Here is a 17575-nt window from a genome sequence, read left to right on the forward strand (position 1 = left end):
ATGAATGGGTGGATGGATGGGTAGATGGACGGATGGATGGATGGGGGATAGAAGGGGGAATGAATGGGTGGATGGATGGGTAGATGGATGGATGGATGGATGGGGGGATAGAAGGGGGAATGAATGGGTGGATGGATGGGTAGATGGATGGATGGATGGTCGAATGGTTGGTCAGATGGGTGGACAAATGGGTGGATGAATGGATGGAGAGACAAACAAAAGTTTGTTCTAAGCAAGCCAGAGGTGTTAGGTGGGAAAAAACAGCATGGACTAGGGCAAGACCCTGCCATACTGCCCGCCCCCCTCCCCCCCAACCCTCCATCCCCGCCATCACTGGGTTATCCCTGTCTGGGCCTGACAGCTGCAGCTCATCTGCAAAATTTCTTAATCTCCTCCCCTCCAGGCGCCTCTGGCACTCCCCAGACTTCGAGCCCCTCTAACCTTGCCAAGATTTTGGACTGAGGCCTCAGCCTCATTGGAAATCACCTCCAGCCCCCAGGCCAGGGAGGGCACCAGAGGGTAAGTGGAGAGGGCAGCTGGGGTCCAGGACTCCTGGGTCTGAGGGAGGAGAAGGTGGGGGAGGAAGGGAAACACTGGTCCTAGGAAATTGACATCCCCTTTAAATTCTCCCTATTGCAGAAACTCCTAAAGGGAAAGTCTCCCCTCCACTGCCCCTGAGGGACCCACGAAGGCCTGGATGCCAGGTGAGGGCCCCGCATCGTCCAGGTTCCCTCCCTCAGCCTGACCCTGCCTGCCCCACCCAACCTGGATGTGATACTACCTAACCCACCGCTCTTTCCACCTCACAGGGCACCAAGATGTGCTGCGAAAGGGAGTCCCAGGGGCTGGAAGGGGTTTGGGAAGTGGAAATAAACTGCCAAGCCGGGTCTGTCCTCTGGTTTGTGGAGAAGGAGCGTAGGGGCCACCAGGGGGCAGCTTGGTGTCGGGAACGGCGGTCCCTGGGGTCTGAGCCCCACCTGCTTAACCCTAGTGTCTGGGGTTCCGAGAGCTGAGAGTGGGAGAGTCTAGACTCCCAGACCCCTCCCCTCTCAGACCCAGGAGTCCTGCCCTCAGGACTTAGGAATCCAGAGTCCCAAGTTCTCAGAGAATCAGGCATTCAACTCCCTTTCCCCAGCATGGAAAAAAATTCCCGGACCCAAACCCAGTTATCCAAGGCAAAAAGACCCCACATTTCCTTGCGAGTTATTTATACACCCAGTCTTCCCACAGTCCATTCTCATCCCTCTCTCTTTCCTCCATGCCTCTTGGGAAACTTCTTCCGGAGGAGCAGTGGAAGTGTCTCCCGAAGGGACCCAAGCATCCCTCTGCCTAAGTTTAAACCATCTGGCATCCCCTGAGCCCCTGCCCTGTGCCCAGTCCCAGGCCGGGCAATGCTGGGCATGTGGCAGTAATCACTGCCCTCCTGGGGCTCACAGTCTGGTGGGGGAGACAGAATTGTCCCCAGACCGTGGTGACACAGAGTGGGCAAAGCTGGGACGAGGGCAGCCCCGGAGGCTGCAGGAGCCTGGAGCAGACAGCTGACCCAGCCTGGGAGGTCAGGGAGGGCTTCCAGGAGGAGGGAATGTCTAAGCTGAGTCTGAAAAAGATGAGAAAAAGGTATTTCAGTGTAAACAGAGCATGGACGCATGCGTCATGGATTTAGTTCCAAGCAACAGAAACCTCTGGGGCAGGGAGGGAATTGATGGAGAGGACTCGGGATCACTCAGATTCCCAGGAGTGATTAGAGAGCCAGGATTGGAAAGTGATCAAGAACACGACGAACAGCTGGCCTCCAACCAGAGCCCAGCCACGATCACACCACAGAACCCGTCTGATGAGGATACACTGGTGCCCCAGTGACCACTGGACCTTGGTCATCTCTCTGCCTCTGCTGCCCCAGAAACAGACTGTGTCTGCTAGCTGTTACGTGGAACAAATCACACTGAAACTTATTGGTGAACAACAGTAATCATGGTTGCAATGGGCCAGGATTGGGGGAAGGGCTCAGGATTTGGGGGGGTTCTGGCTCAGGGTGCGATCAAGTGGCGCTTGCAGCAGGGCAGCTGGGGGCTGGACAGGCATCCCTCAGCAGTCTCAGACCTCTCTCCATGTGGTCTCCACGCTTGCTAGTTTGCGCTTCCCCACAGCATGGCTGCCTCAGCGTAGTCAGACTGCTTATATGGTGGCGGAAGCCTTCACAGAAAGTATTCCAGTGATGCAGGCAGAAGCCACATGGCTTTTTCTACCCAACCTTGGGAGTCATGGAGCGTCACTTCGTGCCGCATTCTAATGGTTACATGCGAGTCACAAAACTGCACAGATTTAAGAGGAGGGGACGTAGGCCCCCATCTCTCAGTGGAAAGAGTGTCAAGATCAGGTTGTACACAAGTGTGTGGGGGCCGTCCCTGGTGGCGCAGCGGTTGGGAATCTGCCTGCCAATGCAGGGGACACGGGTTCGAGCCCTGGTCCGGGAAGATCCCACATGCCGCGGAGCAACTAAGCCCGTGCACCACAACTACTGAGCCTGAGCTCTAGAGCCCGCGAGCCACAGCTACTGAGTCTGCGTGCCACAACTACTGAAGCCCGCGCGCCTAGAGCCCGTGCTCCGCGACAAAGAGAAGCCACAGCAGTGAGAAGCCCGCTCCCCGCAGCTAGAGAAAAGCCCGCACGCAGCAACAAAGACCCAACGCAGCCAAAACTAAAAATAATTAATTAATTAAAAAAAAAAAAAAAAAAGAGCGTGTGGGATGAGAGCTATTGTCACAGCCATCTTTGGAAAGTAGAGTCTGCCCCAGCTGCCACAGCAGTAATAGATTAGCCAGGCTTTGTTTATTTGGCATTGCTAGCACATGATTCCAAAGTATAGCGGGATTCGCCAAACTTAGGTCACCCGAGCTACAACGGAGGCAAACGGAGGAAAGAAACATTTGTCCTTACTGGTTTCAACAGAGGGTAACAGGCTTTCGGATGGCAGGGATTCTTTTTAATGTGGGAAGGGGATGCACATGCTAGTCAACCCTCCCTCCAAAAAGCCCATGACCATCCACCCCTTTGAGCACTCAACATCAGTATGTATCCTTTGCTCTACACTTACATTCTCTTCCCCCAAAAGTTCTCTTTTTTTTAAATTTTTTTAAATTTTTGGCTGAGTTGGCTCTTCGTTCTGCACGCGGGCTTTCTCTAGTTGCGGTGAGCGGGGGCTACTCTTCGTTGCAGTGCGTGGGCTTCTCACTGTGGTGGCTTCTCTTTGTTGCGGAGCGCGGGCTCTAGGCTCGCGGGCTTCAGTAGTTGTGGCTCCCGGGCTCTAGAGCACGGGCTCGGTAGTTGTGGCGCACGGGCTTAGTTGCTCTGCAGCATGTGGGATCTTCCTGGACCGGGGCTCGAACCCGTGAATCATCACTATCATTTCTTTCTTTCTTTCTTTCTTTCTTTTGACAATGCTGCATGGCCTGTGGGATCTTAGTTCCCCAACCAAGGATTGAACCTGGGCCCTCAGCAGTGAAACCTCGGAGTCCTAACCACTGGACCACCAGAGAATTCCCTCATTTCATATTTTTGATGTTTTGACAAACCCAGAAACTTTCTGGGACCCAGAACCTTCCTGGGAACAAGATATGTATATTTTTATCAACACAAACTTTCAGTAGTTACATTTTCCAGTGCAAGTCTGGAATCATTGGGAAATAGACATTGCCCCTCCAAATTAAAATGTATAAGTATCTACACATGGGACAGCATGCATGGAATTGGAAAATTCATTGATTCCACAAATACTTTCTCAGCTTCTTCTCATGCCAAGCACTGTTCTAGGCACTGGAGATATAGTGGTGAACCAAAAAAATGTTCCTGTTCTCTTGGAGCTTCTGTGCAAGACAACAAAACATAAATATGTGGTGGTGATAAGTGCTACAAAGGAAAAATGTAGTGAGATAAAGGGCTGGGATAGCAGGAGTTGCTAAATGAGATAGGATGGTCAAGGGAAGTTTTGTGATAAGGTGATAGAGTAGAGATTTGAAGCAAGTCAGGGAGGGAGCTGTGGCAGGAAAGAATGTCCCAGGAGAGGAAAGAGCAAGTGCAAAGGCCCTGAGGCTGGAACACTCCTGGCTTGGAAGAACAGCATGGAAGCAAAGAGACCACTGTGGCAGGAACAGAGCTAGCGAGGGGGAAGAGAGGGGCAGATGGGGTCCCGGAAGTAGAGGACCAGATCTAGGACCCTGTGCGCCACGGAGAGGACTTCAGCTTTTACTCAGAGTGACAGGAGCTGTGGAAGGGTGTGGAAGGGTGCTGAGCAGAAGCGACAGCGGCTCACTCGCATTTTGATGGGATCCCTCCGGCTGTTTTGTGGAAGTAAATTGTAGGGGACAAAGGCGGATAATATTTCAGTACTAGTTTCTGCAAGTCTGCGAGGAACCGCGCTGGCATTTACGACTTCCCTCCTTCATCCACACTCCACAGAATCCTCACCTAGAATCTCAGCTGCTTGGACTCTTGAGGAAGGTGGAAGGCAGGGTGCTGATGCGAGGGCGCCTAGCATCCCAAGCAGTAGGTACATGAGCCAGGGCCAGAGCAACAGGGGAGTGGGTGCCTGGGGTCACTGTGTGTAAGCTTGTCCCAGGGAGCACTTTTGTCTACGCGCGGGTTTCCACGTGCGTCCTGCGATGATCTGGTGCAGGTGGGGTTTGCACGTGAGCCTGTGTGCTTCTGCGTTTGAGCCTTGCAAACCTTCCCTGAGTGCCTGCTCCGAGTCTGGCCTTTGCAGGGCAGTGTTGGGGACACAACAGTGACCGAAACAGCCCTGGCCCTCCCCTAACCGGCTCCCGGTCCAGTGGGGGAGACAGACTTGTCCCCAGACAGAGATGACCCAGAATGTGCAGGGCTGGGGTGGGGGAGCCCAGAGGAGGCGCCTGACTCAGCCTAGGGGAGCAGAGAGGGCTTCCTGGAGGAGGGGCTGGTGCGGCTAATACTAAAAGGTCACCTCTCCCAATATAACAATTGCTCTCCTGTATGGACAAGGTAGCCTTGACCAGCCTAACCAATAACTCAGAGGCTGACCTGTAATCTAAGACTTCCCTGTTGTCTGACCGGTGACCACCCCACCCCCAGCTGATCAGAGGCCCGGGGAACCTCTCCCAGCATGACCAGCTGCCCCCTATTCTGACCAGTGTTGAGGGCTAGCTTCTCCCAGGTAACCAGTGAAATCTCACCCCCATCCCCCAGCCAGCATCTAGGGATTTTGTCCCAGTCAGGCCTGGTTTGTGAGGAGCTGTGCACAGTCTGATCTGTGATCCCAAGTCTGACCTGTGACCCTTCCTTCTGACCCGTGGCAGGGGCTCCTCCCTTCCCTCAGGTACCCTGGCCTCCTCCCCTCCCCCACTCACCTGCTCCTGCCAGCCGGATTCTCTTCCCCTCCCCCCAAAGTTGGGAGGGAGTGAAGGGAAGAGAGAGGAAGGGGGGGTGGCATTCCTGGGATTCCCTGGATGGGGGGAAGAGAGGGAGGCCCTACGGAGGAGAGCAGAGGAAAGCGCACCCCACGGCCCCAGTATCTATCACAGAGGCCTGGGCAGGCCTGGGATTTGAAGACCATGCGATACAAGAGATTGAACTGGTGGGTTCCAGGCCACTGGTCAGACAGGAAAGCAGCCTGGTGCACTGGCCACTGGGGAGGCTTCACAGGGCATACTGGGAGAAGCCGTTCTAGGCCTCTCGTCAGGCTGGGGATTGCTGGTTGGACTGGGGAGGCCAGTGCAGGCCACTCGTTGGACCGGGACCAGCTGTTTTAAAACGATGAGGCGAGCCCAGGCCACCGGCCATGGTGAGAACGAGTCCCCCGGTCAGACTGAGGGGGAGAGAGAGGGTCCGCGGTTGTCCATTGAGGTCCCCGCTCGGGACACCGGCTGGACTGGTCGGTCAGGCCACCCGCCGCGGGCGCTGGGCAGCCTGAGCCTGACACCCCGCGGGCTGGGGGCGGAGGGAGCCCCGCTCCCGGCTGAGCGCTGGGAGGTCGTCTCCGGGCAGTGGGAGGTCCTGGCCCCGCGCCCGGGTTTGGGAGGGACGAGGGGGGGCCGGGCGGGGCGGGGCGGGGCTACCTGGGGCGGGGCCTCCTCTCTCCAGCCCTGCGGCCGCCGAGCCCCAGCCCGGGCTCAGTTGTTTCCTCCGCTGCCGCCGCTGCCGCCGCACCCGCCGCCGCCGCCGCCGCCGCCGCCGCCGCCGCCCGCCACCTTGAACATGGAGCCTCCGGACGCCCGGGCCGGGGCGCGCAGGGTCCCGCGGCTGCTGGTGCTCGCGCTTCTGCTGGGGGCGCACCGAGGTATGGCTCGGGCTGAGAGCAGGGCGCGACTCAGGGGCGGCCCCTGGGGGACCCCGGGAAGGGAAGAGGGGAGGGGCTTTTACCAACCTAGGAAGCCTAACCTGGGGACCCCAGGGAGGAGGGATATGGGAGCATGGGGTGCCCCTCCCAGTGAGAGACATGGGGACAGCCAGGCAGAGGGGCTGGGGATCTACTGCAGTGGATTAGAGGCGACCTGAGAAGTCGCGGGACCCAAAAGCGCGGGCTCTCCTCTCCCACCCCTACTCAGACCCTGGGATCTGCCCCCAGAGGTCCAGGCTTTCAGTGGCTGGAGCTTTCCCTGGCACAGAAGAGACCAAAACAGATCTCCCCGCTCAAAAGTTGTCAAGTTTTAAGAGGGTCAGGGACGCTGTGTCTAGAAACCAACAAGTTACGTGCATTTGAGTGTTCTCCCCCATGTAGCTTCAGAGCCCAGACTCAAAAGGACCCGCCTGCCCCACCTCCACCTCCATGGGAAAGGGCTGGGGCACCAGCCCTGACAGCGGAACCAAGTGTTTCCAAATGACAGTGCCCCCTTCCCGGAGGCCCCAGATAATAAATCCACACACCTGCATGGTGGTGGGAGGAGGGGAGGAGGCCCTGAGGCACTGGCAGCAGAGGGACAGAGAGATGAGAGAACTGGGGAAGAGAGAGATCTCTTCGTCTGCCCTTGCTGTCTGCCGCTCAGACCCAGCCCAGGGCACCAGCTTGGTCCCACCTCCCTCCCAGGGGGCAGGCCTGAGCCACAGGTGGGTGCCTGGGAATCCAGGCCCCTGGCACAAGCATGGCAAGTAGTGGGTCCCCAGGGGCAGAGCTGGGCCAGGCTGGGCGGGGAAGGGACCGGAGGTTCTAAGAGTTGAGAGCTCAGGCCAGGATGCCAGCCCAGAGAGTGAAAGAGCCTGCTTTCCCGATGCAAGCAGCTCTATCTGCTAGGATCCTGGGACAGGAGTGCCGGCCCTCAGCTCCCTTCTCCCTTGGGACGCAGGATCCGGGGCCTCAACCCTATACTGTTCTGAGGTGACACACTGCTCAATCAAAGAGTCAGAGGGGCCAAGGAGCGGGCAGGGGGCTCGGGCAGGTCTGAGCCAGCCTGTCCCTCCCACATTCCTGAAACCTGCCCAGCCCTGTCCCCCTCACCGCGCCCACACACCCACCCTGCCTCAGCTCCGGCCCAGCCCCAGCCCCAGCCTCCCACTCCTGAGGGAAAGGGCCAGGGACAGGGCCGGGCCACATGGAGACTGAGAGAGACGCAGAGACCGGGAAACTAAGAGATGGAGACCCAGGGGGAGCGACACACATGGAGAGGCGGCGACTAAGATGAGAGAGAGACGGTTATCCCACAGCGCTGTGCCAGGCCCTATGCAAAGTGCTGGAGGCAAAGGAGCCCACCCAGCCCTGCGCTTGAGGGGCCTTTGGTCAGTGAGAAAAGCAAGGACAGACATGATTTGAGCCCAAGAGGATTGAATGGAGGCCACCGGGGCCCTGGGTGGCCCAGGGGAGGAGCGCTTAGTTCTGTAGGTGAAGGGCAAGATGGAGAGAAATGCTGATGGAATCTGAAGCTCAGAGGCGCAGCGATGACAGATGAAGGGAGAGAGGAGCTGGGTCCTGGGGGAGGGGCCGGGGGCCTGGACTCCTGGGTCCTGGGGGAGGAGGGGCCAGGGGCCTGGATCCTGGGTCTGAGGGGGGAGGGGTTGGGGGCCTGGATCTTGGGTCTGAGGGGGGAGGGGCCGGGGGTCTGGATCCTGGGTCTGGGGGAGGAGGGGCTGGGGCTGAGGGAGGAAGGGTTGGGGGCCTGGACTCCTGGGTCTGAGGGAGGAGGTGCTGGGGGCCTGGACTCCTGGGTCCTGGGGGAGGAGGGGCTGTGTCTGGAAGACTACCTACTGGTGGTGGTGGGAGAGAGCTCAGTCGCCCTCCCGCAGGTGCCAAGGCTGAGGTGCGCCTGTCTGTGCCCCCTCTGGTGGAGGTGATGAGGGGGGAGCCTGTCACTCTGGACTGCACCCCTTTGGGGGCCCATGACCATTTCGTGCTGGAATGGTTCCTGGTGAGTGCTGCTGGCTGGGGGCCAGGGGATGCCAGAGGGGTGCCTGAGAGTCGGGGCGCAGTGGGGCTGCAGACGTTCATTCCCTCATCAGCCCAAAGACCCCTAGAAGCTCCCCCAAGCTGCTTTTCCATTTTACAGATGGGGAAATGGAGGCGCAGCAAGGGGGAAGCCCTCTCCAGGGTCCCCTGGTGTCCAGGCACAGCCGAGGCTAGAATGAAGAAGTGCCCCTCAGAGCGCTGGCTCTTGAGAGAGGACATTTAGAGGCAGACACCCAGAAAGCAAGAGGCTGGGGGGTGGGACTAAAGAGAAAAAGGAAAGAGGGGGGAGAGACAGGGAGGGAGAGGGAGACAGGTGGGAACAGAGTGAGATGGAGAAAGAGGGAGCCAGAGAGAGGAAAATGTGACAACAGACAGGGAGCAGGGGTGGGAGGGGTGGAGAGAGGGACAGAGGGACCAGAGAGAGAGAGAGAGAGAGAACGTGAGGCAAAGAGATCCACGGAGCAGCAGAAAGAAAGGGACATCGAGGAGGGAGGGCCAGGCTGGCCAGGCAGCTCCCAGCTGAGGCGCTCCTCTGCCCACAGGCCGACCGCTCTGGGGTCCGCCACCGCCTGGCCTCAGCCGAGCTGCACGGCACTGAGCTCCAGGACAAGGTGCACGACTCCCGGGGCCGCAGCCCACCATACCAGCTGGACTCCCGGGGGCGTCTGGTGCTGGCCGAGGCCCAGGTGGGCGACGAGCGGGACTACGTGTGCTTGGTGAGGGCGGGGGCAGCGGGCACTGCCGAGGCCACCGCGAGGCTCAATGTGTTCGGTGAGTGTCTGGCCCCCCCCCACTAGCCACCCTGGGAAGGGGCAGGCCCGTGAGAACCCCGGGAAGGGGCTCCTGACATAACATCTCTCCCGTAGCGAAACCAGAGGCCACCGAGGTCTCCCCCAACAGAGGGACACTGTCTGTGATGGAGGATTTCGCCCAGGAGGTACCTCGGGCCACACCTTGATTCTAGGGTTCTGGGGGCGGAGGGGGCTGGGGACCTGGTCTCCTGCATCCTAAAGTCAGGAGGGGCTGGAGGCTTGGGCTTCCTAGTCTGAGGAATAGGGTGCTGGGAGCTGGACTCCTGCATCTGGCTGGGGAGAAACCCTAAGGGAGGGGGACCCAGACTTCAGGGTCCTGGCTCCGAGCCCATTGCGGGCCTGTGTCTGCCCCAGATAGCCACCTGCAACAGTCGCAATGGGAACCCGGCCCCGCAGATCACGTGGTACCGGAACGGGCAGCGCCTGGAGGTGCCCATGGAGGTGAACTCCGGTGAGCGCGTGGGAGCCCAGCTAGACTCCCTGGGGGCTGCAGCGGAACGGGGCCGGGCTGGCTGACCCCCTCGTCCTTCCTTCTCTCCCAGAGGGCTATATGACCAGCCGCACAGTCCGGGAGGCCTCGGGCCTGCTGTCTCTCACCAGCACCCTCTACCTGCGGCTCCACAAGGCCGACCGGGACGCCAGCTTCCACTGCTCCGTGCACTACCGCCTGCCCACGGGCCGGCACGGCCGCCTGGACAGCCCTTCCTTCCACCTCACCCTGCACTGTGAGTCCATGCCGGCCTCTGACCGCCCTGACCTTGGACTCTACACCTCACTGTGGCCTGACCCTCCAGGCAGACCCATGAACCGCCACTCCCCTCTGACCTTCCACTCCCTTAGCTCGTGGTGCAGTTCGTACTGGCTTCTGGCCTCTGACCTCTGAGCTCAAATGGTAGCACGAGACCCACCCTGACTTCTGACGCCCCCCATAGCACCCTGAACCCCACGGAGTTTCATGACTAAACGTTGTGCCCCATCCTTTCACACCACATTGGGTCCCCTGAATCTCACATTGACCTGTCACTCACACCGACCTCTGACCCTTGACCTGTTCTCTCAGCCTATCTCAACCTCTGACCTCGGGTCCCTGATCTCAGAATAAGTGCGAACCTGAGCCTTGAAAGATAGAACCTCAAAAAAAAAAAAAGGAAAGAAAGAAAGATAGAACCTCTAACCTTTCACTGACCTCTCTCCCTTAATCCAGCCCTACCTTTTACAGTTGACCCTTTTCATGAGTCTGCCCTTTCCCTTAGATCCCACAGAGCACGTGCAGTTCTGGTTGGGCAGCCCGTCCACTACTGCAGGCTGGGTTCGCGAGGGTGACTCTGTCCAGCTGTTCTGCCGGGGGGATGGCAGCCCCAACCCGGAGTACACGTTTTTCCGTCTTCAGGTAACTCACCCCATCATTCCCTTGGAACCGCCAACCTCTGAGCTCTGCAACATACTCACCTGCACCAACTTCTGACCTTTCACGTGGGTGGTGCCTGGCTTAGCAGGGCACCTGTCCGGTGACCCAGGAGCTATCAGGACCTCTGACCTCTGATTTGAGAGAGTCCTGACTCACCGTGATGCCTGACTTGGATGACCCCTGACCTAGCATGACCCTGCCAGCCTAAGGTATCTCCTGAACCAGGTTCCTCATTCCTGGTCCCCCAGGACAAGCAGGAGGATGTGCTAAAAACAAATCTCGAGGGGAACTTGACCCTGGAAGGGGTGCAGCGGAGCCAGAGCGGGACCTACGGCTGCAGGGTGGAAGACTACGACGCTGCAGAGGACGCAGAGCTCTCCAAAACCCTGGAGCTACACGTGGCCTGTGAGAGCCCCGGGAGAGCGGGAGGGGGTGCCTGGCACCAGCCGCCTCCTCACCCTCACCCCTCCGCGGCCTGCCTCCAACCCTTTCTGTGGTCCCTGCCCTGGTCCAGATGCCCCAGGCCCCTCCAGTCTCCCACACAAGGCAGCCAGAGAGTCCTTTCCAAAGCATAAACACCTGACCTTCCCCTGCTTGGAACCTGCCATGGCTCCCCAGTGCTCTCGGGAGAAAATCCACATGCCTCACCATGGCCTTCGAGGCCCACCTGGCTGGCCTCACCTTCGGCGGACCCTTCTTCCGGCCAAGGCATTCACCCCATCACACCACAAGCTCCTCTCCTCTTTCCTACGATAACTCCCCATCCTCTCTACCATCCATTCCGGATCAATCTCATGGGTCCCAGCCTTCTAAGAAGCCTTCCCTGTCCACCTGCACCCAAGCCCTGTGTGAAGGCTCTGTCCCTCCTCGACTCTCCTTCCACCTCCCTTCCTGGGGCTAGACCCAGTGCCAGATGTTAGGGACAGCTCTGTGAACAAGACAGCCCAGTCCCTGCCACCACAGAGCTCCAGGTCCGGTAGGGGAGACAGATGGTAAACACTGAACAAGACACTTTGAGTAGCAATCCTGCGTCTACAGAGACTAACACAGAGGGATGGGATAAGGAATTGCCCGGCGAGCGGGGATTATTTTAGATTGGGGGTGTTGAAGGCTGCATCCCTAGGAAGCAGATTCTGACTACAGGCAGGAAACTTACGGGGAGCGCCTTGGGATCCACACCTATTGGGGGGTGGGGAGGGGAAGGAAGCAGGATTGGGCAGGGGGGGAAGTTGGGCTTCAGTCTAAGGAAGACCTCGGTCGGTCCCGCAGGGCACTTGGAGGCTGGGATATCCCCAGTTGGGGCGTGGGGGCCAGGCCTTTATACCGCCCACGTCAACCCATTATTGGATGTGGGCTGCCTGGGGGAGGAGGGGACATGACCTTGAATGAGGGGCTCTCTGAGGCTCAGGCAGTTTCCAGAGCCGGCTGACAGCTGAGGGCTGACAGCTGACATCCTTCTCAACAGCTGGGGGAACAAATCCTTCAGTGCCGAAGGGGAAGCCTGAGTGTCCACAACAGAGGGTCAGAGAGGCCTCTCTGAGAAGGGGGAATTTGAGTAGGAAACGAAAGAATGGAATCAGAAATACAAAAAGCCAGAAAAAGAGCATTCCAAGCCAAGGAAACAGCACATGCAAAGGCCCTGAGGCAGGACCCAACTTGGCATATACTGTAGAACAACAGGGAGAGAATAGGGTAGCTGGAGCTCCTGGGATAAGGGGGGAGGGTGGGAGATGAGGTTGAAGCAGTGGGCAGGGTCGACGAGGCAGAGTCTTTTGGCTTCATCAAGGAATGTGGCCTTGATGCCCACGGTACTGGGGAACCACCGCAGGATTTTAAGCAGAGGCAAGGGCTGACCAGTGTGTGTTTTGAAAAGATCCCCCTGGCTGCTCAGCAGAGGATGGACCAGAGAGGATAAGAGTCTTGCCCAGTAGGGAGGCCAGTGAGGAGGTGACTGCAGCCATCAAGGCAGTTGGACCCTGGGGTCAGAGATGGAAAGAAGGGAGAAGATCCATTTGGGGGGGAGTGGGCAGAGCAGAGAAATATTTGATAAAAGGATGGGTAGTACAGAGAAGGCCAGGGTTTGGGTGGTAAGTCAAAGAAGGAGCGCCTCACACCTCCAAGGTTATCCATTAACCTTGGGCCCAGACATCAGCTCTGGAGGCAAGTGGTCGAGGTGGGCATGTATTTTGGAGTTAGATTCCTAGATCTGGGCTTGAGGGCTCGGCTGGGAGAGTGGAGAGTTCACGGCGCTGGGTTCTCTGCTGACGATTTTCCATTCACGTCTGCACCCCCAACAGCCCTGGAGAGTCCCTAGCCGAGTGGGTGAGGGTCCGGGGAAGGTGACAGTCTGTACCCCCCTCCAGACCTGGACCCCCTGGAGCTCAGCACTGGGGAGGAGCTTTCCTTACCCCTGGGCAACAGCACAGCCGTGAACTGCTCCGTGCGAGGCCTGCCCACCCCAGCCCTACGCTGGACCAAGGTGAGAGGGAAAGACGTCCCCCCAGCTCAAGACCCCCCGCTCCCGTCGACCCCTCCCTTCTCTCACGGCCGGCCTGACCTTCTCTTTCTCTCCCCACCCAGGACTCGGTACCCCTGGGGGACAGCCCCACGCTCTCCCTCCGCTCCGTCACCTTCGATTCCACCGGCACCTACACGTGTGAGGCCTCCATGCCCACGGTCCCCGTCCTTAGTCGCACCCGAAGCTTCAAGTTGCTGGTCCAAGGTTTGGGGGCGGGAGAACAGGGGTAGTGTGGGAGAGTGGGGGGCCAGGACCAAGCAAGACAGGGGTCCGCGGCTGGTCCTTCCCTCCTCGTTCTCTCTCCCTCTGTCCCCTTCCCCGGGGTGCCTCCCGCTCACCTCCTTCCCACCCCACCACCCGCAGGCCCACCGGAGTTAAGGGCAGAAGAGACTCAGCCCAAGGCAGAGGGCGGCTGGAGGGAAGGAGGTGAAGTCAGGCTGACCTGCTACGCACGCGGCTACCCAGAGCCCAAACTCAGCTGGAGCCAGTTGGGCGGCAGCGTAAGGGACCCTCCTCTGCATCCCGAACCCTCTGGCACCCTCCCCAAGTCCCTGCCTCACACGGTCCAAGCACTGTGTGTCACCCACCCCACGCCCCTCCGCCGACCACTTCCCCTTCACCTGTGCCCTCACCCGAGCCCTTGGCCCCGTGGGCCCAGGCCTGACACGAGCCTCCACAGCTAGCAGAGCCAGCCCCCGGAGGCCAGGGCTGGGTGAGCAGCTCCCTGACCCTGAAGGTGACCAGTGCCTTGAGCCGAGATGGCGTCTCCTGTGAGGCCTCCAACCCCTACGGGAACGACCGGCACGTCTTCCACTTCGGCACTGGTGAGTGACCGCAGTGGTGGGACAGGAGGCGGGTGCGGGGCAGACAGCGCTGCTGGCTGACCGCCTCCCCCTCCGTCCTGTCCTGCAGTGGCCCCCCAGACCTCCCAGGCTGGAGTTGCGGTCATGGCCGTGGCCGTCAGCGTGGGCCTACTGCTCTTCATCGTGGCCGCCTTCTACTGCATGAGACGCAAGGGGCAACCCGGCTGCTGCCGGCGGGGGGAGAAGGGATCTCCGTGAGTGGCGTGCCACCTTGAAATTGACCTCTCGAACCCAACTCTGACCTCACCCCCAGCCTCTACCCCAAACCAACCACATCCCCAACTCCAGCTCCGTCGCCAGTAAGGTGCCGTCCCATCTCCGACCTCAGAGCTGATCCATGACCATGCCCTCCCCCATCCTCCTCCCCAGCTACAGCCCCACTCAACCCATAAGCACCTCCCGACGCCCCCCCAAGCCCACCTTAACCCCAGTCCCATCCCCCATCTCATCCCCACCTCTGATCCCAACCCCAACCCATAATTATGCCCAAACCCGCCCCAGCCCCAGTTTAACCCCATCTGTACCCCAGCCTCCTCTGCCGCGACTCCAACCCCAAACTCAGCCCATAACCGTCACCAAACCCGTCCCCGTCTAACCTCCATGTCTCCATCCTCAGCCCTGACACACAAACATCCCCATCTCCAACCCCAATCCTGACCATGCCCCTAACCTCACCCCACACTCCAGCTTCCTCTCCATCCCCAGCCCCTCCCCCAGCCACATCCTCAACTCCAGCCCGTACCCAGCACCAAACGCAGCTTCGACCACATGCCCATCCCCAAGGCCCCCTGCAAACCCCATCCCGTTCCCATTCCTAGCTCCAAACCCATCCCCATCTGACCTCATCTCCAAGCGCAGCCACACGGCCGCCCTCGGCTCCAGTCCACAGCCATCCCCACACCCATCCTCCAAACCGACCCCAGCGACATCACCAGCTCCAACTCCAACAGCATCTTCGACCGTGGCCTCAGCCTATACCCAACCACCTCCTACCCCATCCCAACCGTTCCCACCCATCCCCAAGTCCCTCCCCATCCAACACACGCCGTGCCCAGCTCTTTCCCTGGCCGTGACCACCTCCAACATGCTGCCTCCTCCCACTAGGCCACCTGGGGAACCTGAGCTGAGCCACTCAGGGTCAGAGCGGCCGGAGCAGACGGGCCTTCTCGTAAGGGGTGCCTCTGGAGGAGCCAGGCATGGGAGCAGGGGCTTTGGAGATGAGGTGGGTGAGGGCCTGGGCACCCTGGTGAGAGGGGAGTGCCGGGGGTGGAACAGCCTCTATGAGCCCAGGCTGACCCCTCCATCTTCTCCCCAGTGCTGAGCCCGAGGACCTCCCAGAGGCAGTCACTGAACCCGACCTGGAGTTGCGGGCACCAGAAAACCAGCCCTGCCCACGCCTCCGCCTGCCCCCGCCTTCCCGGCCTACCCTCATCCCTCTCGGGCCCTCCCTTCCTTCCTCTGTAGGCTGGGCAGGGACCACAGCAGCCCTACCGCTGCTGGGAGGGAGGAGACCTTCCTCCAGGGAGTATGACTCTCCCAGGCCCCAGAATAGCTCCTGGACCCAAGCCCAAGGCCTGGCCTGGGACGAGACTTGAGGGTCGGCTGGCCGGGGCTATTTTTACCTCCTGTCTCCACTGCTGGTCCCCCCACCTGACGTCCTGCTGCATAGTCTGACACTGGATCCCCACCTCAGCCCCCGCCCCTGCCCTCGCCCCCTCATCTGTGGACACTGGAGTCTGGAATAAATGCTGTCTGTCACGTGGACACCATCCTGTGGCCAGAGCCTCCTCCGGGGGATGAAAGGGGAAAGAGGCGCAGGTGATGTTCCCCTCCCCCCTGGCCCTCCCGCACCCTTGCTGCACCTCGGGAGAATCTGATGTCATGGAGAAAGAAATGAGAGAGAGAGAGAGAGAGAGAAAGGTGACTCAGCTGGATGAGGGTGGAGGAGAGAGGTGCTGGGGGTCCAGATGGAGGTGAGCCTGGCCCCTGAGGACCAGTGCCTATTTGCGGGGTGGGGTGCTGCCCCCTTAAGTAAAAGTTCCCAGTCTCTCTTGCCAGAGACCCAGGGGAATTGAAGTTTCCAGAGGAAAAGCTCTCTCTGAGCCGTAGAGTGGATGGAATTAGGGATTTAGCTGTCTACTCTGAGGGTGGCCTGGTGCCAGCAGTTGAGGACTCCCTGGGGGAGGAGGGGTGACTTGGAGGAACCCCAGTGAAGGGGCCTGGGGCAGAGAGAAGAGAGGGTAGAAATGGCAAGGCCAGCTAGAGAGACTTACTGAGGCAGAGGAAGAGGGATTTGAAAGGAGGATGGAGAGGCTTAAGGGGAGGTAGAGGGATGGACTGGGGCAGCTCAGAGAAGAGAGAGAGCCATTGAGTCAGACAGAGATTTGGGGAGAGAGGCAAAGACAGACTAATACAGGCATACCTTGGACCTATTTCCAGTGCAGTTCCAGACCACGGCAATAAAGCAAATATCGCAATAAAGCGTGTCACATGAATTTTTTGGTTTTCCAGTGCATGTAAGTTATGTTTGCATTATACTGTAGTCTAGTAAGTGTGCAATAGCGTTATGCCAAAACAAACAATGTGGGACTTCCCTGGTGGCGCAGTGGTTAAGAATCCGCCTGCCAATGCAGGGAACACGGGTTTAAGCCCTGGTCAGGGACGATCCCACATGCCGCGGAGCAACTAAACCCGTGAGCCACAACTACTGAGCCTGAGCTCTAGAGCCCGCGAGCCACAACTACTGAAGCCCACGCACCTAGAGCCCGTGCTCCACAACAAGAGAAGTGACCGCAATGAGAAGCCCACGCACCACAACGAAGAGTAGCCCCCGCTCGCCACAACTAGAGAAAGCCCGTGCACAGCAACGAAGACCCAACGCACCCAAAAGAAATAAATTTATTTTAAAAACCAAAAAAACAATGTACATACCTTAACTAAAAAACACATTCTTGTTAAAAACACTAACCATCATTTGACCTTCAGTGAGTCATAGCAGTCACATCAAAGATCACTGATCACAGATCACCATAACAAACAGAATAACAATGAGGAAGTTTGAAATATTGCAAGAATTATCAACAGAGACACGAAGCGAGCCAAGGCTGTTGGGAAAATGGCGCCAATAGACTCCCTCGACACAGGGTCGCCACGAACCTGAAGTTTGTGAAAAATGCAGTATCTGGGAAGCGCAATAAAGCAAAGTGAGGTAGGCCTGTAGAGACAAAGACAGAAACACAGAAAGAACTGGGATTCAGAGAGATCATTCCAGTTAGAAAGGAAGAGAAAAAATGAAAGGAGCAGCTCCGAAGCAGGAGGAGGGGGCTGGGGGGGGGTTGCGGACGGACATGTGTGACTTTGGGCAGGTGACTTCACCTCCCTGAGTCCATCAAATGGAGATAAATCACACTTGGGCTGTGGATGGCCACTGTGAGAAGTGAGAGCAGCCATCCCTGTGCAATGCATGCTGGGAGGTCTCTGCAGGTGACCCCACCCCTTGTCATCAGTTTACTCAGCCACAAAGTGGACCAAGTGGGATCTGTGGCCGTGCGAAGTTGGAGCCATGTGAAG

General features: G+C 58.8%; 2 protein-coding genes across 2 annotated transcripts in view; both read left to right on the forward strand.

Moving 5' to 3' along the window:
* CBLC (Cbl proto-oncogene C) overlaps positions 1-887 on the forward strand; it is a 13942-nt gene extending 13055 nt beyond the window's left edge. Inside the window, exons 10-12 of the mRNA XM_029206543.1 lie at positions 404-519; positions 640-704; positions 810-887. Coding sequence (XP_029062376.1) covers positions 404-519; positions 640-649 — 126 coding nt within the window. The 3' untranslated portion in view covers positions 650-704; positions 810-887. The remainder of the gene's footprint in view (positions 1-403; positions 520-639; positions 705-809) is intronic.
* A 5285-nt stretch (positions 888-6172) lies between these two features.
* Positions 6173-16510, forward strand: BCAM (basal cell adhesion molecule (Lutheran blood group)). The gene is made up of 15 exons (XM_029209949.1): positions 6173-6307; positions 8245-8366; positions 8947-9175; positions 9271-9341; positions 9571-9667; positions 9759-9941; positions 10470-10606; positions 10873-11029; positions 12988-13103; positions 13205-13346; positions 13506-13642; positions 13822-13966; positions 14055-14199; positions 15110-15227; positions 15321-16510. Exons 1-15 carry the CDS (start codon positions 6226-6228, stop codon positions 15324-15326), a joined length of 1887 nt encoding a protein of 628 aa, XP_029065782.1. The 5' UTR covers positions 6173-6225; the 3' UTR covers positions 15327-16510.
* The last annotated feature ends 1065 nt before the right edge of the window (positions 16511-17575 follow it).

The sequence above is a fragment of the Monodon monoceros genome, unplaced genomic scaffold (assembly GCF_005190385.1).
Source record: "Monodon monoceros isolate NGI ecotype Baffin Bay Population unplaced genomic scaffold, NGI_Narwhal_1 Super_Scaffold_10, whole genome shotgun sequence".
Classification (NCBI taxonomy): Eukaryota; Metazoa; Chordata; class Mammalia; order Artiodactyla; family Monodontidae; genus Monodon; species Monodon monoceros.